Here is a 21939-nt window from a genome sequence, read left to right on the forward strand (position 1 = left end):
CGCGCGCGGTCGCTCCAAGGGAGCGCAGAGCCCCGCACGCCGGGGTGCTCCTAACTGCTTCGATGACTTGCCTCGCTAGCGGCTCTGCCGTGTGATGGGGGCGAGCGGGGCTCAGGGCCGCCTGGCTGCGACGCGGCACCGTCCCGGATGAGCAGCCGCGTCCCCCCCTCCTGGGCGCACAGAGCGTGGGGATGGCTCGTCACCCCCACGCACTGGGGTAAGTAACTCGAGTCCCGCTGGAACGGCAGTGGCATCAGCTCCGGCACGTCGCTTGCTGCGCCCCGTCCGCTCCTGCTCCCGTGCGACCTCCCCAGCACCAAGCTGTCCCCAACCCCCATCCCACCCCATAAGCTTTAACCAGTTGCATCGTTTTGGCAAAGGGCAACGGGTGTCGCGCCTTCGAACACCGCCGACGGGCTGCCCCAAGCAGCACAGGGCTGTGCACAGAGCTTGCAGCCATCTGTCACCGTTTTCAGGACTTCAATCAGCCTCGCCTTCCCCTCCCCCAAGCTTTTCCGCTAAAACGCAGGCTTCCCCGGGGAAAAGTGCCCTGTGGAAACCCCTGTGAAAACTAACAGCATATGCCTAGCAAACCCCCTCGCCCCAAGGGTGGTGCTGCTCGTGCTTTGAAGGGAGATGTATGCCACGGGGAAAGGTCAGCAGTCTGCATTACTGATTTTCCCAGGCATCAAACGTCTTGCTAAGGATGTTACTTACTTCCTTTCTCCTGCTCTCCTCTCCCGTGGAGCAGTCAAAGCTCTCTATACACCATGTGAAATAGTCCAGTGCAGGAAGAGAAGGGGTCAAGTACGAAAGCCAAAAAAAGAGGATGTTCTGAGTGCAGCATAATGCTCCATTCATGCTAAAGCTGCCCAAGGACACCCACACGTTCTGCTTCTACTCTTGTAGCTGGAATGACGCACCCCAAAGTGACTCAGGTCTGCAGTACAGGCATAATAGGCCTAACTTTTCTTCCATTATCAGCCATTTCATGACCATCAATGGCTATTAAGGTAAAGCCAGCGCAAGCGAGATCAGACTCTGGCTCAGGATGAGGTAGAGAAAAACCCTGAAGGCACCGCGGTCATACCCTGTGTGCCCTCCCTCCAGCTTTGCAGCTCCAGACTCATTCTTCTGCTGCAATTGGGTGTTCTCAGCCACATAACAATGCTTTCAAGGACACTTTTAACCTATTAATAGCATTTTGAATGAAATTAGCTCAATCCCTGTGCTCTGTCTAACGAGCTGGGAGTTGGAGAAGTTTTCCATAATGGTGTAGTAATACCCAGTTAGCTGAATTATGGCATGGTGCCTTCTCTGGAGATTTAACATTTGTCCCCCAACTACCAGCATGAACTATCCTGCTCTGCAACAACTCCTACCTTCCCCTCTAAGGTCTCTGATCCCCACACTCAATTAAAACAAATACTCTACTCTCCCTTCTACTTTCAGTGCATCTTAGCCTTGGATGGACAGACAGTAAGTTGCTATTCCCTGCCTGGCCAGGTAGATGGTGCTCAGCCAGCACGAAGTAGGAAACCACTCCTGCTGGAAAAGGGGTGGAAGAACTTACTTGCCTTTCATTAACCCAATAATTCAGTGCTGCTTTCCACTGACAGATGCAGAAGGTACTGCTCCAGCCCCAAACTAACTGGACTGACCCGGACCCTGATCTTCTATCTATTTTGTACCTCCACCTTTCACTTGGGGATGCTAGAAGCCCTCCCTTTTGGTTACAGATGAAGTAGTAGCAAACATTTCATCAAAAAAACAACACATTTCTGTTCACTGTTTCAAATCTGACACAAAAATCTCATTTTCAGATGAAAGATCATTCTATTGATGTTTTGCCTCTACTTTTGATTACTTCGCCCGACACACTTCATGCAAAATAAAAACACAGCAAAATTGAGCGGAGCAGGAAACAATTTGCCCATTTTTTCCCCTACAAAGCTGGAAGCAGCCGGAGGAAAACCCCAGGGGTCTCTCACTCCAAAGGGAACCAGCACAACCCCTCGTCCTGCCTCCAGCCTGCAGGAAACAGTCTTGCGCAGGCAGCTGGGTGGGTATGGACTTTCCATCAGATCACCCTGGGGTCACTTTCCTTTGCTACACCGGATGTATGATGTCTAATATTTCTCTAGTTCTGTTTTAACACTCACACCATCTCGGGAGCCGGAAGCTTAAGCCATTTCCTGCACAGCACTGCTTGCCCTTCAAATATTTTAGCCTCGGTACGAATTGCTTTAAAACCAAGCCTGGCAGCTGGAACTGCAACAGAGGAGGAACCCTTCGAGAGAAAATTCAGTATCTGAAACCTATCCAGTCCCCACTGCCCCAGGGCGAGAATGAAGCAGCAACAGCAGTGGGCAATAGGAGAGATAAATAAATTTTGTATGCCTGAAAATGAGAAAGAAAAAAAGAGACTCAAAAAAGTGCTCTCTGTCCCCCTGGGAATGCAGCAATGGTCCCAGCAGAAACTCACAGCAATATTTCTTTTGTCTCTGCAGCCCATAATTTGAGGCTTCCTCAACTTTGCTCTTTCAGTGAAGTCCAAATGATGGCTTTGGTTCTCCTGCTCTTCTAAGGACTATCCCATAGACTGTCTGTCCTACAAAGCAGTCAAGTGGCTGAGATAACCCCAGAATGACTCTTCCCGGTCTTCCAAGCTGAAGGAAGGCCAAATGCACGGGCCCTGAAGCTCTGAAAAGTGGTTTCTGTCTTTGCCAGGACAGAGATGGGAACTCATCACTGCTTCTGATCCTGCAGATACCACATTTCTGGGCTGACTCGAGCTCGGCTCCATCTCTGAGTTACCCTTTTAGCAAGGAGGAGGTCACAGCTCAGCCCCATCCTTTCTCCCATTGCCCAAGGTCATATATATGCAGAAGGAGAGTCCAGCCCTGCTCATCGTCTCAGAAAGCTCCTTTTCCGGAGAGGAGGAATTTGCAGATCACTGCTTAGAGACTTTCTGACAGAACAGGCCAAAAGAACGGCTGCCAGCAGGAGATTGTGCTGAACGCAGGCTGTTACACAGCAGTGATAAACAAAAAGGAACTATCTATCTTCTTTCCGCCTACTCTGTATTTAAGGAGAAATGCAGTCTACAGTACAAGCCAAAGGATCACCTCTGCTATTGCAACTGCTTTAGATCTGCACTCCCAAGCAGAGGAGATACAGCACTAACATCAGTGCAAGAACCATTCTGCGTGGAGAACAGCAGCCCGACAACACCTAGATGCAGTTTTAAACATTATCACACTCCTGTCCCTCCACCAGCTCTCCTCCCCTTGAATGGCAGCTCTGCAGTTCTTCCCAGAGCTTGCAGCCCAGGGGCTGGCAGGTTGGCAGCTCCACAGCTTCTCAATGAATGTTGCAGCTCTGACAAGAGGCTTCTGTGGGGAGAAGGAGCTGGCTTACTGGGTAACTGAGTTGAGCTTTCTGGGGTTTACAGTCCCATCCTGCCTTCACAAGCATCCTTTCCAGTGGGAACAAAGACCTGCTTGGTGCTTTTTTTCTCCAGCACCCCATTCGAGTGCAAGGTGAAGAACATCAGGAGGGTAAGCAGACCCCAACTGAAAACTCAGGCACCAAAAGGTCTCATCTCCCTCACCAGTGCTGCTAAAATACAGAAAGGCCAAAGCATCAGAAAAGCACAAATCGACCCATTAGACTACCAGATTGGCTGTTACTATAGGCCACACTGTGGACTACTCAATAGTCCCTGAAGAAGCATCTAAACCCCCAGGTCTCTTTGGCTGCTGGAGCGTGGCTCCCTGCTGGGCTCAGCTCACTCACCTACCACCAAAGGAGCACAGGGGAAAGGAATCAAAGGGCTTTTTTCTGTTCTGACTTTGTTCCTCTCCTTTTTATTCTGTGCTCCTTATCTCTTTCTTCTCTACTCAAACAGGAATTTAAATAAGGAGCTGGTTCTCTGTAATGTCTGAACTTCAGAGACCTGCAGAAGAAGAGCCATGAAGGGAACCCACAGTGCTACTGATAGAGTTGGGGTGCTGCAGCCAGAGGAGGAAAGCTCCGGGGCAGGAATATCAGGGTATGCTGCTGCTCAAAATTCTGGGATTAGCAGGGCTTTCTGGCAAGAGCCTACTGGAGTACAGCCAGGGAGCTACCTGGCACCAGGACTAGATTCAGCCCCCAAAAAAGAAAAGACAAAAAAAGAATACAAATCCCCCAGAACCTAACGCAAACATGGGCTCTGGGCAGCTGCTGGATCCCCTTGACCGAGGGGTAAAGGCAGATGGATGGCAGCCCCTCACCTACCCTCTCTCATATGGCTCCTCCAGCCTGCATGTTGCTTTTAAGCACTGGTAATCTCTTCTCAGCTCCTGTTCTCCAGGTGACTGGCACAGACACATCACCTTACTACGGCAGAACAAAGCAAAGGCTCAGGGTCCGTGCAAAAGGTCTCTGCTTTGCTGAGCTCCCTCTGCAAGATTTTCCTGCCTGAGAAATAAAGCCATGTAGCAATGAGGAAATCCCAGAGGGCTGCATAGGAAACTTTCACCTCCAAACCTCAGGACATGTGTTCCTAAGATGTAAATAAACTTTTATTTACTACGTGAAGTAGGACAAGGATGAGTGATTCCCCAAGGGATGTCAGGAGGAACATCAGCATTATGGCAGGCTTGGATTTAATCGGTCTCCAAAACGCAGCTCCAAAAGCAGGAGCCATACAGAGCACTGCCATTCCCTCTCCAGTGGCTGTATCAGACGTGCTCTCTGCTTGTCTTATCGTTCTCATGCATTTAAACAGGAACCGCTGCAGGGCATGGATCTGCCCAGATGCATGGCAACCAGATACAGCCAGGGCTTTTGGAGAGAGCATGGCCGGTGCAGCCGCTTGAACGACAGTGGCACCCTGACATCACATAAAAAATTCACTGAATGCCTAGCAAATCGCACACAAGGTCAAGCCACAAAATTAACTACAACTGATCTACCAACACCCACCAAGACCACTCATGTTTCCACCCTACAGCGCTAACATGCTTTATTGCTGAGGTACCACTTGCATTTCAGAGCAAGAAAGAACCCAGGGACCATCACTGGCATAAGCACCACTCTCAGTGCTAAGCCATGACCTTGTCTTCTTCTTCAAGGCCACAAAAAAGGGGTGGGCACCGGATCTCAGGGTAGGTGCAACCCACAGGGAAGGCCTTAGGAGCCTGTGAACTCATTCTCCCACTCCCATTCCCATTTTATCAGCACACTGGGCTGCAGGAGGAAGTGAGTTCAGCCAGAGTTTGTCTAAACAATTATGTTTTATCTGCAAAACTGCTCAGATCTACTTCTTTTTTCCCAGGAGAAATCTTGACAACTGCAAGGTAATCTCTGTTCTCCTTCCTATCTGTACAAGATGGAAATAGAGGAGGACATTAGGCAAACAGTATCCCAAACTCCCCACTAGTATCTACTCCACCTATCTCAGTTGCAGCAATCTTCATCATTCAGAAATTAGGAGGCAGCATCCACATCCCTCCTCCACTCCCCATCGACCCACAGGTTACCTCCACAATCCTCATTCCCCCCGCTCCTAACTTCAGGTATTTTCTCCTGACTCTGCATTTGCAACCCTTTGGGTCACTGAGGTTACTTTTTCCAAGCTTCTCACTGTAAGATTGAGGATTTACAATGTTCTCCTTCCCTTCACTAGAAACTTTCACTAATCATGTTTCTCTCTGAGCACTGAAGGAAGAAATAAAATCGAAAAAAAAAGAAAAAAAAGCTGGGGGCTCTGAGGAACTAGTAAACCCTTCTGACAGGCAGCAATAGCATGCGGCAATAGCAGCCAGCGATGTTGTTAAGTGAAGTGAAGACCTGGTCCCACTGACATTAGTTGTCAGATCACAACTTTTGCCATGAGCAGCCTCAGGGATGTTCTGCTCTTAACACAGCCAAGATCTCCTCTGAAAGTTTCTTCCCTGTATGGGTGATGGTAGCACCTTGATCCATCTCTAGGGAGGGCACTGTGAAGGTAACTGTGCACTCAGCACCTCCTCAGCCTCAGGAAGGGCACAAAGAACACGACCTCATCTTTAAGCTCAGTATGGAGACTCCTCTCTTTTGGCGCACAGGCAGTTAACGAGCTGCCCTGCACACCCACAGGAACAGTCTTCGACTTAGGAAGCTGCGTATGGAAGAAAGCAGGGCTGAGTGGGCAGCTCTCCAGGGTGAACAGGGATCCTGTCAAAGGGAAGTGCTGCTCACAGCGAACACAGTCTAGACACGCCAAAGGCCCCGCATGCCCCTTGCCTCTCACCCCCTCCTGAGCAGCCACTCAGTTGGTGACTGCACATGCATCACTCTTGCATCTGCTTCTCTTGTCCAAGCGTGGCAGGCCGCTAAGTCTAGGCTGCACACGACGATGCATGCTGGAAACCACAAACGATTTAACCTTAGCCCTGGATAGATCCTTGTGACCTAACAGTCCAAGACAACCCAAGAAAAAAGAAAATAAATGGCTAAACACATGGCCTTCTAGAGACTACTAGTTGGTTTTCAAGTTTGGAGAAAGCAGACTGAGGAGCAGAACTGCAGAGCAAACTGGAAAGGGCTTTGATAGAGCAAGCGTTTGACATCCTCCATTTCCTCCTGGATGGCTTCAGGACCTCTCTCTTCTTAACACCACTTCAGGAAGCTGTGCGGACCAGCTTCTCTCATCCTTAGTGACCCAGCCGTGATGCAATGACCAGGACTCTGCCCCAAAACAATTTCTTTAATACCAGCAGAATCGTGAAGGAGAAAAGACTCACTGCAACGCTGAACCTTAGTCCTCTCACCACATCCTCCAACTCATTTTTACAGCAGGGGAAACTGGAATAGGTATGGGGATTTGCCCAGGGTGGTTAGGAAGGGAACAGTGAGGCCAGGATCCTGACTGGGATACTGTCATCCAATCTTTTGTTGTCTTTTCAGAAGATGCTGGATTTTAGGCTCACAGTCCCTGAACCTATTTGCACTACAAACGCACATGAGTTGCCAATGAACTCACTAAATCATGCATACAACGGGAGATAGTAACTTACACATCGTAAGAACGTGAACCTGCACAGTTTTAGCTTCCAAGACTGTAATGATAGACTTATCCTACACTTCCATGTAGCAGAGCTGCAGAGAAGGGTTCAGAGGATCCCATCACTTTACATTAGTAAAAAGCAGCACAGACTCCCAAATACGAGCAAATGCAAGCACAGTAAATGCAAACCTCCTTCCAGAGGCAAAATGTTCAGGGAAAGCAAACAGACAGAGGTTCCAGTGCAAGTAGAGTAAAGCAATACCAATGGTATCCCTCCAGATGCACCAGCCATACATGAAATACACCCAAGTGCACTCATGCTGGAGTTAAAAGCAACGCCTTCACATTTACCCGTTCTAAGCTATGACACCATTGTAACTGAGAAAGCTTTCTTCTTTAAACAGGTTATGAATCATTAACTTTTATCGTTGCCCTCTCCTCCTAGGCACTGTACCCTTTTGGATTCCCATCTAATCTTATTTGCCTGAAATCTCCTCAAACTAAGTTTTTCTTTGAGAGAGGGAAGGAATGTCTGTTCCACTCAATGCATGGCAAGAGAGGAGGAGGAAAGGGGAGAAGATATAGCCATTGTAAAATAAAATAAATAAATAAAGTGCTATCGATAAGCATCAAAGCGAGCCTGATCCATGCACTTAAGCAAATAATTGTCCACAGTGAATGGACTGCAGAACAACTTGACATAAAGAGAACGGGTTTGCTGAGGATACGTTAGAAACATTCCCTGCGCAGGTCTGTCTTGCTCATATGCAGACAAAGGCTGAATTTTCAAAGAGGCAAAAAGGGAGTAGGTACCCAGCTCCCACTAAATACTTCTCAGACCGCTTGGAAACACTGGCCAAGGAACGCATGATAGAGGTGCAGCACAGTCAGCCTTTGCACATGCAGAATTCACAGAACATACAGGGGCTGCTAGGATCACCCAGCTCACTTCCATGTGGCCTGGACACAATCGCTTGGGTTGAAAAGTTGAAACATAAATCCAAGGTTATATTCATATTTGCTAGAGTATCAGCACTCTTCGAATGTGAAGATGTTGACAGATACTTCATTTCAGTCATTTCTCATTCCTGTAATAAGAACTGCCTTTGCTGGGCAAAAATCAACCCACTTCTTCAGAAGAAACTGCAGACAGAACGAAGTGAAGGAGGGCCTAAGCAAATGGAAAAAATCATGCTGTCACGCCTGAGCAGTCACAGCAACTTTGTATGGCTTATGTTCTTTGCTTTTCATATACACATAAACATGTGCAAACTGTTGTTTGCAAAATGCTCTGGACCATACTCCTTGGTCCAGCTTTGTCTCTGATATGTCCTGAGCTATCTTCATGCCAAAGTAAAATGAAATAATTCAAGGGAGTGAAATATTACTCTTTGCGACTCTACAGAAATCTGGGGAACTCCTACTCAGACTCATTACAGAAGATCCACAAAACAAATGCCCCAAGTTCAACTAACCTAAAAAGAGGCAGCCCTCTCCCCAAGTCTCTTCTTTAGAAACTATAGCAGATGTAAGAAAAACTGGGCCCAGGGCAGTCTGAGCACAGGCTCTAATCCAAGAAGAGCTGCTTCTTCCATTTATAGCCACATTCACTTCAACTTCATTGCAACATCTTGGACAATACAAAAGTGTCTGTTTGTTTGCTGGAGGAGTAAAGAACACAACTGGCCTGCTGTCAAGCTATCTTTTTTTGGTCACAACAATGTTTGATCTTCTCAAAACAAAGTTATCTCTGTATAATCTCACTTCAGTTCAAGTCTTCTCACACAGTTTATAGAGTTGGCACTGTACCCAACCTATGGTGTCCCCTCAACTACTGGCCAACAGAAACATCTTAGGCAGGGGCAGAGATCTAGAAATAGTTCAGAAGAAAACTACTTCTTAACTGCAGAAGGTTCACCACCATTGCCATTGCTTCCCTCCCCCCGGCAGACAGCAAAGAAGTCGCAAAATGAATGGCCAGGCCTTACTGTAAGAGATCAAAGCAAACTTGCTGCTTTATCTTAGCCAAGATAACGGATTTGGTCTTATCAGCCTGCAGGATGATTAACCTCAACGTGAGAAAGCTTGAAGATGCCAGAGGAGTTAGCAGGCGGGATTGTGTTCCAGAACACTCCTGTCCAGGGCTCCAGACGTGTTTATCACAAGATAAGCAGAGAAAATCTTCGGTCTGGTTTGTACCCGACACCACTTACCCTCCCACAGCGCTACATGTCCCACCGCCTTCCACTGCCACTCACACACAAGCAAATTGAACGACAGGCAGAGATGTTCATTGCTACACTCCCCAAAGCAGCAAAGGGTCTTCGTAGACTGGGGCCTCCTTGGAGGCCAAAGTTTTGCATGAGCCTAAGGGTCGGTGGAGATGCACAATGCCAAAGAGCAGGTCCCTGTACCTGAGCAGAGCGCAGCACCTCGGCACAGTGAGCACAGGCCCTGCAAGCCTGCAAAGAGCCAACGCTCCAGCACGATGCCATGATGTACAATGTTGTTACCTTCTGCCTGGGAACAGCAGGCTTTGACTTTTCCAGAGATGCATTCAGCCATACATGCTTCCTGCAGTTTTCTGGAAGCAATTACATTGATTCACAATCTGGTCCACAGACCCACACTAGATATGGAAGAGATCTGTTAGGTCATTAAATCCAGTGCCAGAAGGCCCCTACAGTCTAGCATCCATGGATTAGCCCCCTTCCGGTTTCAGATGATGCAAGGAAAGGGAGAGAAGGGGGGAACCTGAACATTTCCTATGGGAAACTAGTACTTAGTATAATGAATCTCCATTGGTGAGATCACCACTTTCACTACAGGCCCTCAGGGACTTCCAACAGGGCAAACAAACTCTCCATTCATTTGCATTTGTCTCATGAAGTAAAGAGAGAACAAGAAGTGAATTTGCTAGAGAAGTACAAAAGCTGGAGTTTTGGCCCAGGCTCCTACTCAAAAACAGAGGGGAGGATAAAAACAGTGCAACTCTGCAATGTCAGTAACATCAAGTATCTTGAACCCATAACAAAATGCAACCTCAGGAGTGACTCTGGGCTACCTAACTTAGCTATAAAGAGCAATGTGACCAGACAAATTAATTTACGTTATATCTCAAGTGAGTTTTGCTGCCTGTGCTGAGCACTTGGCTACTGAAAACGCAGCCTGCTTTAGAGATTTGGGGGCAGGCAGACTCAAAGACACCCCGGTCTGGGTCATATCCATAATACTCTACACCTATATCACCTCATCCCTCTGCAGCCATTCCCAATATCCAAAAATATATGCGCTACCCCTACCATTCCCTGCACAGCCAGGCACAGAGAGCGTGGTGGGGAAAAGCAGAAAGTTTCTGTACCCCTCAGCTACCCTCGCTGTGCGGCTGTGCCCGGGGCCCCCTTGGCAGGCAGGCTTAGCCGGCGTCCTGGCGCAGGCACAGCCACGGCACGGGGACGCGCTCGTCTCTCCCGCGCACGCAGGCTCACCCTCGCTTTTTCGTTCCAAGTCACTGGAGGTTTCCATTTTTCCAGATTATCTCACATTTGGCACCTGCCCTGAGTGCAAGAATTTGGACTCTCTGCGCTTCTCGTTCAGGCTCAGTCTCTCTGTTTGGTATTTCAGGCTGTATGCACTTTCCTGTTAAAAATAACAACAACAACAAAAAAAGACTACCCATAATCTAGCCCAAATGTGTCAGCTGGTTTTAAGGAAATGTCTCCCTACAGCTTTAATCTCTCTGTGCAGTTAAATTGCTGTGCAGCTCAGGGAGCTGGAAATGATTACTCACTGTTTATCCGCACAGGCCTGGCCCGTTTTATTGCGGGTAGAGTTGCTGTGTTAATTGTCTTCCAAATCTCTCTAAACCCCTAGCTACACGGAGGCATCCCAATTCCCTAGACGGCTTCGCCCTTGCAGAATGAAAAAAAGAAAAAAACAAACCCCTCTAAAAAAAAAAAAGGGGGGGGGGGGGAGAGAGAGAGAGAGAGAGAGAGAGAGAGAGAGAGAGAGAGAGAGAGAGAGAGAGAGAGAGACCTCCCGGTGATCAAGCAGCCTCCTTCATTTCTCCATGTCCAAGCTGCTTGTGCTACACGGAGGCTGGAGCACACCGCACCTTAGCACAGCCGGTCCCTAAGTTGCAGGGGATCCTTTGCAGGGACTCCTGCAGACCAGAAAGCTTGCTCTGCTTTGCTTCTTTTACACAGCTCTAAAGGACCTTCTGAGCAAAAAACAGAAAAGCTCTAAAATAAAAGTTTGCAGATCTGGGGCCCCCCCCCCCCAAAAAAAGAAAAAAGTTTAATTGCTTCACTCTGCTGCTGCTCTTCTGCTTTTTCCATGAAACAGGAGTGGAGACCTCGTTGCTTTTTGAGAGATCCCTGGCTCTCTGCACAGCTATCTCAAATGAGGAAGCGATAGGACAAACAGACGTCCAAAAAATCTGGAAACTCAGACAGGGCTCAGTCAAGCAGTGCAGAGACACACTTCGTCCAGGCTGCCAGGCCAGACAAGGCTGTTGCAGAGGAAGGTCATATCCCCATTTTAGGTGAAGGTTCCCATTATTCAATATATCATCTGCCTTGATTTATCTAACCACGCTAAAGAGCATCCCTGAGAGGAGAATATCACAAGGAAGGAGAACTGTGGTCCTAGCACTTGCCAAGAGCAGGAGAATGGGTCTAGGCAGGAATGCAGCCGCGATGTTGGAGAGGTGGGACGCGCCTGGCTCCCGCCATGAGCACAGGAGCTTACGTTGGAGGCAACAGGACCATCAGATCAAAAGAGCTTTTGTTCATCTGGGATCACTTCTAACCTGCCACCTGAGATCCTAGGACTGAGCCTCAACTGCCAATACAAACAAGTTCATATTTGGGGGAACTGGGGTAAAACTGAGAAGGGGCCAGGGGCCCTAGAATACCTCCTCAACTCAGACCTTCGTGGGCTTGAGAAACAACAGGGCCACGAGACCTTCTTCCACATGGATGAGCCGCTGTCAATAGCGATGCTTTACTGCATTCATAAGCCCTCAAGGAACACTCCTAAACTTGCAATTTTTCCACGTGCTTAAACACATTTCTAAGCATGATGTTTATTCCACAAGTAACGTACCAGCCAGTGCTTCAAAATTCTCTTCTCTGTGCAATAGCGCCCTGTGAGGTCCATGCACTGTGCAGAAGGCGGCAACATGGTGGTTGAGAAACGCGGAGCCCTTCTTGGGCATAGCTCATTACTTGGTGTCACTCCAAGGAGAAACATGGCTCTAGATATTTCTGCAGTTCTCCCACCAAGCGTAGGCACAGATCTGTGCCTGCAAATCCATGTATGCTATGGGGAATATACATACACACACATGAATTTACACGGGTATTTTTAGAGTATGCAAAATTCCAGCTTTAGTGACAACATACACAGCTCTCAGCGGCAGCTGGCACATCGCCCCCCAGGCGAGAGGGCTCTGCAGAATAAGCCTTAGTGGCCTCTGCATGGCTCTTCCCAAAGAGCCTGTCATGCATCCAGACCAGGGGGAAGCCCTCAAAATCCCTCCTTTGTGAAAGGATGGCAGATGTCCCTGGATGAAGTATTGTAGTTCGTACTCACAGACCAAGTCCCCTTTCCTCTCCGCCCCCCTCTTTCAGTCTCCATTCCTGTGTCCCAGAGATGACAGAAAAGTGAATTCGAGAGCAGCAGCTAGCCCAGCTCCCTCTGTAAAGTCTGCCAAAGCAACTCAGATGCAAATGTCATCCAAAGAGCAAAAGCTACTCAGCCATTCAGCCCCAAAGTAGATAGGAAAGACCTGCAATGGAAAGCTGCAGGGTCCCTACTCCCAGGAGGTTTGGTACCTCCAGGCTAAGGGTGGTTATACACTTCTCCCAAGGGAATTAGGAAGAAGCAAAGGAGGCTCATGTAGTTGCCCTAGTTCCTCAGAGTGGTAGAGGACATCTCAGGCAGAGATGCTGCTCCAGACTGGACCACAGAGGAAGAGGGGTAGGAGCAGGAGAAGGTGGAGTCTGAACAAGGCAGGAGCCCACCTGCTGCAAGGTCTTTAAGGATGATGGAAAAATATGTGTTTCCAGTCCCCACACCAAGCCGTGTGCTGTATCAGTGTGTAATGCCTGCTGGGATGCAAGTCCAGACAGCTCAGGCACTCAGCCATGCTAACGCTGCTCTATCACCCTCCAGACGCAAGTTACCGGCTCTACAGGGTGCTGCTCAGTGCTATTTGGAGGAATCAGATTCAGCCAAGCTAGTGTGGGCATCTCCACACCATGCTCAGACCTGCCCCAGAGAGGCCAAGAGGTCACAGGAGATTTGTCCCCAGGAGGAACACAGCCTCAGCTCCTCCCTGGCCAGCACCCTAGAGCCTGGGAGTTGCCTGCTACCCACACCATCAGCTCCAGCGAGGTTACTGCCATCCAAGAGCTGGCTGCTGCTGTTTTCATTATGCATTGACAAAACACAAAATTCAGAAAATGAAAAGCTCCTGAGAAGTAACTCCTCTCTCCTCCCCTGGGATGATCCCCTTAGGCTAAGGTAGCATCATGTTGGCAGGACTTTAGAAAAACAGGAAGAAAAACTCTGTATCCTTGCTACCTATTCTGGGAAGCCAAGCCTAGCCAACCTCATGCTGCATGGCTATCAAAGCAGTAAATCAACATAAAAAAAATGTGGAAGGGGAATAAAAGGAAGATACAGGTAACTATGCTGTGTATAGTTGTATTTGAGTGAAGTCCTGCAGCATGAGGTCACTCTGCCCACAACTGGCACCACCCTGGGTCTCTGAAGCAGTAGGTTCTCAGACAGCATTTCCCCTTACCTTCTTTTTTTCTTTCTTTCTTTTTTTTAATTGCTTGAGATTCTTGTTCCTCTTTGCCTGTTGTCTGCCTGCATACAGCCATTACATATTCCTGCTCCAAATTTATCTGTTCCACACCTACCTATATAATAAACCATATTAGCCTGCTCCCCATCCCAGTACTTGTCTAGCAAAGCCAGTTTCAGCCACAGCCAATCTACCTCCAGCCCCACAGCTTCCATCTCAACTTCTAGCTGGCTCCCTGTGCCATGGCCTTGAATACCAGATGCCACCAAGTCCTACCTTTCTTATCCAAGACCACGTATCCCCTGTCTACATAGCCTCTCCTGGAAAATTTTTTTTGTTTGTTTCCTCACTCTCTCATGTCCAAAGTCCAGCTCTGCACTACCTTGACCTAGCTGCAGAGCCTGGATGTCCTTGGGGGAAGGAAGCCCTACTTTGCCCAGGATGATGGTACAGTGCTACAGCACATCTCACCCCTCGTTCAGGTTCAGCTCCATTTACCTGGCAAAGAGGTCACTAGCACTTACTTTGTCTCCCATCTCCTTAACTCCAGTGGTCTAACTCAGTGTTAAACTCTTTTACACAGCTGCAGGAGTGCAGAGAATGTCCTCTGAGATGTGCAGCAGTGTAGGAAAGAGATGAAGAGGGAAAACGAAGGTAACAAGTTTTGTTTTGTTTTGTATTTTTAATTATCGTGCCCCACTAGGATACCTTCTGCACTCTTCCCACCTTCAGAACCACTGCTCTGGAGTGATCTCAGCCTGAGCAACTGGCCACGGCAACCCTAATGAAGCCAAGTACTGTGATTACTCCTTTCCCTCGTATTTTGCTCTGAACTGCTGAGCTCGCAGTGATTGCTCTTCTCCTCCAACTGGCCTCTTCCTGCACAACACGCTTTCCTGCATACTTTCAGTAAAGTTTTCCTGCATACCTTCAGCAATGGCAGCCAGGCTGGGACAAAGGGTTAACAGCAAGGGAGCACTGCAGAGCCACTGGCAACTGGAGCTCTGGGGAAATAAAGGCAAGTCCCAGCAGGGACTAGATGCTATGAGGAGCTGGAGGCAGTGAGGAACTGGTAATTGCTTCCTCTACTCATCTGTTTCTGCTGGAGAGCAGTAGGGGCCATAGGAGCAAGGAGTTTCCAGCATCACTTGAGCATCCATGGTGTGACCCAAGCCCTAGAAGCACTTGGCAGCAAGAGGAAGCAGGACTTCAGGCTGCATGTTGCTTCTGTTACATGACTTAGGGAGCAAAAGTTTTCACTTTTGGGGTTGCCATGAGGCCAGAACTGCAGCACAGCCAGAGAGTGATGCCAAGTTGCCTGCAGCAGCTGCCTAAAGCCCAAAGGAGACTGCACAGTGCTCCCAGGCATCTGCCCCATGCTGCCTTCCATGAACTGAGCTCTCCTCGCCTCCTGGGGGCTGGAAGGAGCTGAATCACTGAGCTGTCATCAGCCTCCAAATCAAAGTTCCTCAAAGCCACAGAGAGGTTCACCTCTGGCGTAAATCCTCCCATTCTACAGTTCCTGAAGGGATGGGAAAAGTTTGTTTTTCCCATCGGCTATTTTGCGCCGTACATGGTAAGGGCCATGTGCAGCTTTACAACTACTTCCTCCTATTGCAAGTAAAACTCCAGCTTGAGGATTTCTCCTCAAACACAGATGAGAGAAGACCTCCCTGCCTGCCTTCACCCTTTTCCCAGGGAAGAGGTCCTCACTAGCTTTTCATTGGGGATCTTGAGGATCTTCTTTCCTTTGTTTCCACAAGCGCTGAGCACTCTTCCCTAAGTCCTGTGACCCCTGCTGAAGGGCATCTAGCTCTTTAACACGAGTTCCTGATACGGAGAATCACAGGTCCTTCTGTCTCCATGCGTGTGCAGCCCCTGCTAATCATCTTGCCGTGATGTGGCCAAATTGGCACTCTCCCCACTCACACTTGCCCAGCCCTGGCAGGGGGTTTTAAAACTGAAGAGTGCAGAAGAAAGGCCAGCCTTTCTCCACCTTGCTCTCACACCACCAAGAACTTGCAGGCCCCAGGGCACCTTGCTGCAGCTGTGTCCCCTGTCATGCTGGGCAGCCCACAGCTTCCCACTCCAGCAGCTCCGCTTGCCAGGGTCAGGACCTGCAGAAACAGGCTGAATCGAGATCTGTTCTCCCTGAACTCCTGCCCACGCTAAGACCAGCCAGGAGCTGAGACACCCTTCAAGTGCTTGGCAGGGCTTGAACAGTTGTGGACCATGAGGAGGAACACCACAAAATGGGGTCCCATGCAAGAGTAGTGATGGAGGAGGTTTGAGATGTCCAGGAAAAGGGGGAACAGGCTCTTGTAACAACTCTGGGCTGTTCACGTGTGTTGAGGAGGAGAAATAGAGAGCCTGAGGCCTTCCTATCCTTTCAGTTCTGTTTCCTGGCTCTTCTTGGATGCATTTCAACTGAAAGTGCCCTTTGTACCAGTACCAAGGAGCACAGCTGTCTTGCTTTGTAATTCAGACCCTGGACAGCTGGGCTGTTTGGTAAAACTCATCCCTGGCAGCTGTCCTAGAATTCTGGAGCCCTTTTTGATTCAAAGACCCCCTCCCTTATCCCCATGGGCAGCTGTCCTGGGATTCAGCAGCTTAGATGGTCTTCTGTTCTCCATAGAGTGCCCAACCATCTGTGGCTCAGAGCTTTGCACAGCAGCCCCAACCCAGCAGCACAAGGCCAAGCACACACCCAAGACAGAAAATCGGCCCCCTGAACATTATCCACATTTCATTTGGGGACAGGGAGCCTGCAAAGGATGTACAGGCTGAATCCCTCATACTTATTGTACTGGCCCTTACACTTCAGCCATGCCCAAATAGAGTTAAACCAATCTGCTACCTTGTGGAGACTTTTCTCCATGCTTTAAAATGCAGCTCAGAAAAGCAATATCTAGGCCACATCTGCTTGTGGTTAGAGAAACCTACTCATGTCTTATGGGTCTAATATCAGTTCCACCACTGACACTTGATTTGATTCTACCAGAATACATAAACCAAAACACAGCCTCCTTGGGGGCTTCATATCTCTATGACTGCAGGTCACAGAGCTCTATGACTGCAGATGCTGTGCCACTGCTCTCCCAGTGAAGATCAGATAGAGCAGAGCACCAGCCTAACTTACTGCTGATGGGCAGACTCATGGCTAGTCAAACATCTGCACTGCATAGTGGTAGCTGATTTCCATGGAAGACCAAACTGAGACCAGTCCTTGGGGTCAGTGCCTGTCTCCACAGATAGGTATAACAGCAACAAGATGGTCAGGGTGCTGGTACTGACAAACCAGCCACGGCAAGAACCAGACCTGGGGAGGAGGAGCAGCTGCCTACCAGACTGAGCATGGGTACAAGCCAGTTCCAAAGCAGAGCTTTGAGTAGCCACCACTGGCAGCTCTTCCTCTCACAAACAGCTCCATCTAACAGCTCTGAGCAGGGAACTCTTTGAGATACAGCAGAGATGAGATGCTTCTTGCACAGAGCAAGCTTTGGGGCCAAAAAGACTGATGGTAGTATAGAAAGAGCTGCTTTTAGCTTCAGCCACCTTCAACTACTATCCAAACCAAACACAGTAACTGGATAGAAGAGCTGCAAAGATCCAACAGTGCCTTGTAAGGAAGTCTGGTTAACTCTGGTCTGGACCAGAGATCTGTGTGGTGGAGAGGGAAGGGAGGGCTGTAACTCCTTGGCCAGGCAAAGACCTCCCAAGGTCATGTCTCAGCAACAGCCCTCTATCCCCTAATTAATACACTGGTGTGTGCATGGAGAGGTGCAGGATGGAGTATGGAGGTCGTGGCCTCTAAATTAACATTATGCCTTGTAGAGGAGAGCGCTATTCTGTGATGGGGAATGGAAAAATAATTAAAGAGCTAGAAGAGAAAAATCTCTAAAACGTTAGGGAAAATAAATGATGGTTTGTGGGGGAGGGAAGCTAGCTTTAACGTCTAATACAGGATTAATCAAAAACAAGATAGAGCTAACATAAGCCAGGGCTCCGGTTTAATAGTGGCTCTAGTCCACGATGTTTCTAGTCTTTGTCTCTGGGGCCAGAAGGAAAAAAAAATCCTGACTCTTGTTTATGAAGAGGCTGCTTCTGCCCCCCAACTGTAAGTAACAATATAAACTAACAAACACTCCTAACATCATTTCTACAACCACCACGTTTCCCAGCAGGTCAGAAGCTTTTCAGGAGATACTATATAGGCAGATGAGTCTGAACACGTGAATAGAAATGTCAGAAATGTCTTTTTCTGTAAGCACTCAGGCTTTTGCCATTTTCTCATTCTGTTTCTTACAGGACTGGTACCACTTTTATTCAAATTGGCAGCTCTTTCATCCAGCATAAAACCAAGCATAACAGACATGTATTTAGATGCCCCCGAGCACATATTCAAGATCCTGCAGTGCCAGCACTGTAAGACATCACCTCTTAAGCTGAAAGAGTAACCATTAGTGGCACACGCCTCTCAAAGTCCTTGCAAAAGCTCTTATCAACCAGTAAGGAACAACGGCAGGTGCATTAGCCAGCGTGTTATCCAAGCAGTTACCCGGAAATGTACTCACCTTCTTCTGTCTTTGGTGGACTTTCGATCACCACGGGTTGTGGCTTTGATTCTGGTGGGGGAGGCTGGCTGGTTAGAGAAGGCTCCAAATTCTCCATCTGTCGAATTGGCGGGGCTGGGACCTCAGCAGCCTTCGCTACCTGAATTTCCACTCGTTTTGTGGCCAGATCGGGCACAGGAGCACTAGCTGCATCAGCTCTCCGCTGGGGCATCTCTGGAATCTTCGACACCGGTGCTTCCACTCTCCGGAGACCTGGCTCCTGCGGCTTGCCTAGAGTGATTTCAGTCCTTCTTGGGGTGGGCTCAGGAGGCTTATGCCCCAGCACATCTGCTCTTTTGAGGCCAAACCTTGATAACCCTGAAGTGGAGTTCTCCACCTGCTTGGATGAGATGTCAATGGAGATTTCTGTTCTTCTGGACACCGGCTCAGGCAGTTTGGGTCCAGACAGCTCCACTCTCCTCAGAGAGGACTTGGGTGATCTTTGGCTTGTTGGGTCTGCATGCCTGGCAGATGACTCCGAATTCCGGGCACCAAGTTCCTGAAACTTCTGTGTGGAGCTGGACACAGTAGATCTGAGGAGGGGGTTTGGGGTCCGTCTTTGTGGGGTGGAGGAATTTGAAGACTGATCTACCTCCTCGACCTCAAAAGATCTTTTCAGAGCTGAAAGACAGCAAATAGGATTTTGAATTTAGTTCTCACTCATCCGAGCTTCTCAAAAGACACAGATATTCCCTGAGCCTTATAACCCCATTTCTGCTCCTCCCCTCCATCACACAAGGATTAACAACACATCACACAAGGATTAATAATCTAATGCATGTGGGAACCAAGAGGTCAGGCGCTGTCTCTTCAGAGAAGTTATAACCCCCGTAGCCCAGAAACTTCAATCACAGAAATGTAACCCAGAGTACAAACTTCTCTGTCCTGCCCTTCATATCACTCATACCTCATATGTGTTCAAAACCGCATCAGACTCTCCCCATGTCAGCACAGCAGAGCGGAGCAGTGCAGCACCGGGACTCAGAGCAAGCCCGCTGCCTATAACACCATCTTACTCAGAGCGCCTAACTTTCCGTCTCGAATCTAAAAGGACGCACAGATAAACACAAGCTGCCAGCAAAGTCCAAGTCCAAAACGTGAAAATAACCTCAGAAGAATAGCAAATCCATATAAACGCAACACCAAAAAAAGCCCAAGGTGGCAGACACAGAAGCTCATATCCTTAAAAACAATCCTAGGGAACTTCTTAGCCAAAGATTAATGTGCTTTAAAAACACAATACCCCCAATACACACAAAGGGACACCTGGGAAGCCTTAGGAACATCCTAAAATTCAAATATCATCCCCCCCATAGAGTTAAGAGGCAAAGAGATTGACTGATATATGCAACATCACCGAGTTAGCACTGAAATTCCAGAGAACAGATTTTCCAATTTACGCTTAGAAAGAGACAGCGGAGACCTCTGCTTTCATCAAGATCCAGCATCATGCAGGATCCGACACCACCTCTCTCAATCACTTGCACCACATGCTGCAGTGAGCAACCTGGAAGCACAGGTCACCACTGTACAGCGCAGAAATATTCAGATGAAGTCAAATGAGATTCGAAGTTGCTCCAGCTCTTCATCACAGAGGTCCCACAGCTCTGTTTGGTCCCTTCAGCACACAGAGTTCCCCCAGTACGACGGATAAGAATAAAAACCTCAAAATCTCCTAAGCCAGGAATCTTTCTAAGGAAACCTGATGAATTATGGTGTCAGACCTTCCTCTTGCTGGCTCTGAGCTGCAGTCTGTCAGAAGGGACACAACGCATCCCCGAAGGAAGCACCCAGGCTACTGATGGATGTTCCCATCCCAGATTAACAGTTGAGGGCCAGCAGCTGTTAGATCATGTCCTGGCTCAGACCTGAATGGCCAAGTATGACTCATGCAGCCTCCTTTCCCCTTTCCAGCTAGACCTCGTTAAAGGAATAGATGCCTTTAAGTCTAACACACATCTTGCTCTGTATAGAAAACATCCCGGCAGAAACAAAAGACTAAACTTAGGGAGTAGGAGGGGAGAAATGCAGGAACTGCTGTCAGATCCCATCCGAACACCACGAGCTGCCAGAAGGAGCTGTCTCCAGCCCTGCTCAAGCCCAGGCGCCAAGCCCCAGGCGGGTGTTGAGTGGGCGAGGATGAGGCAGAGCCTTCGCCTTCAGCCGCACACAGGACCGTGGCAGGGCCCTCGCAAAGCTGAACCGCCGCAGCAGCGGCCCCGCATTGGCCTTGCATTAACGACTAATGCAAAGGCTCCACTTATGCATTATATTAACAGGATCAAATCAGAGTGACTTAGCCTTTCAAAATCCTGGCCTGAGATCACACAGGACGCGAGGCGTGGGGCAGGGCACAGACTTCCCTCACCCTCTGGCTAGCCTATCTCTTCCAGCCGCCTGCGGAGAGCTTGCAAAGAGCTGCCCTCCACGGGATGCACCTCCTCTGCTTGGTGGGGCTGGTGAGGGCCACTCCGACCTTGCCGGGGCACCGGGCCGCCCTGGGAGGCCTGGGAACCATCAGTCCCTCCGATACGTCTATTTGTCAGAGCGCGGCTTTCCTGCTCGGCAATGGGAACCAGCTGCTGCAGGCCCCTTCGGCAGCCCGGGGCAGGAAAGCAGTCCACGTGGCAGCAGCTCCAGCACTGCTTCGCCAGCAGATTGCAAACACAGCCGCTGCCGCGCACAAAGCGGCGGGTCTCTCCTCCCGCCACCGCGAGCAGGAGCTCCACGCAGGGGCAGGCGGCGAGCCGCGGCAGAGCTGTACCAGGGATTTGGGGTTGGACGGTGCTAGCTCGGTGCGGCAGCTCTGCGCTGCAGCAGGCATCGCCCTGTCCAGTGCCAGCACGGGCCAAGCAGGCACCCGCACGCTCCCATGAGCTACGGAAAGAGGCAGCCACGAAGCTCTTGAGAGATGCACGGCCAAACTCAAAGGCATCCCGAAAGAGAGGGTGACAAACCTTAGACCTTCTGCCTTCTCAACCCTCCTCCCCGGGTAGCGAGGACCCACCCCCAGAGCCAGGGGCTCACACGTCAGACACAGGCTACACAAAGGGGAAGCACGCCGGGGTTAAAATGTCTACATAACATCCAGACTTTGGGCAGCTTTTTCCTTTTTTGGCAGTGGTTCCTAAGAACTATTGGATACGAACATCAGGCTTCAAAAATCATCCCAGAAGGCTGGCACTAGGAGTCTCTCTTGGGTGCTCAATATTAGTAACCCTGTGAAAGCAGCTCTGTGGAAGCTCTCCATGCTCAGCTGCAAACAGGGACACACAGACACGCAGACCGGGACCAGGCTCCCTCCCAGCCACGGTTCAGAGCACTTCCCTGCTGGGAAGCAACTGCAGACCCAGAAATGGGCTCCAGTGCCGAACGCAGGGATGCTGCCAAAGCTGGGAGCAGCTCAAAAAGCCTGGAGGCACCCACGCCGGCAGGTTCAGGAGCATCCTGAGCCCAAGGACACCATTCAGGCC

The 21939-nt window shown here is 49.4% G+C and overlaps 1 protein-coding gene across 2 annotated transcripts in view; it reads right to left on the minus strand.

The window, feature by feature from the left end:
- Positions 1-21939, minus strand: part of SEPTIN9 (septin 9) — a 126168-nt gene that overhangs the window by 53520 nt on the left and 50709 nt on the right. For both annotated transcript variants that reach the window (XM_062591377.1, XM_062591376.1), the window contains exon 2: positions 18428-19087. In XM_062591377.1, coding sequence (XP_062447361.1) covers positions 18428-19087 — 660 coding nt within the window. The remainder of the gene's footprint in view (positions 1-18427; positions 19088-21939) is intronic.

Source organism: Rhea pennata, chromosome 19 (genome assembly GCF_028389875.1).
Source record: "Rhea pennata isolate bPtePen1 chromosome 19, bPtePen1.pri, whole genome shotgun sequence".
Taxonomy (NCBI): domain Eukaryota; kingdom Metazoa; phylum Chordata; class Aves; order Rheiformes; family Rheidae; genus Rhea; species Rhea pennata.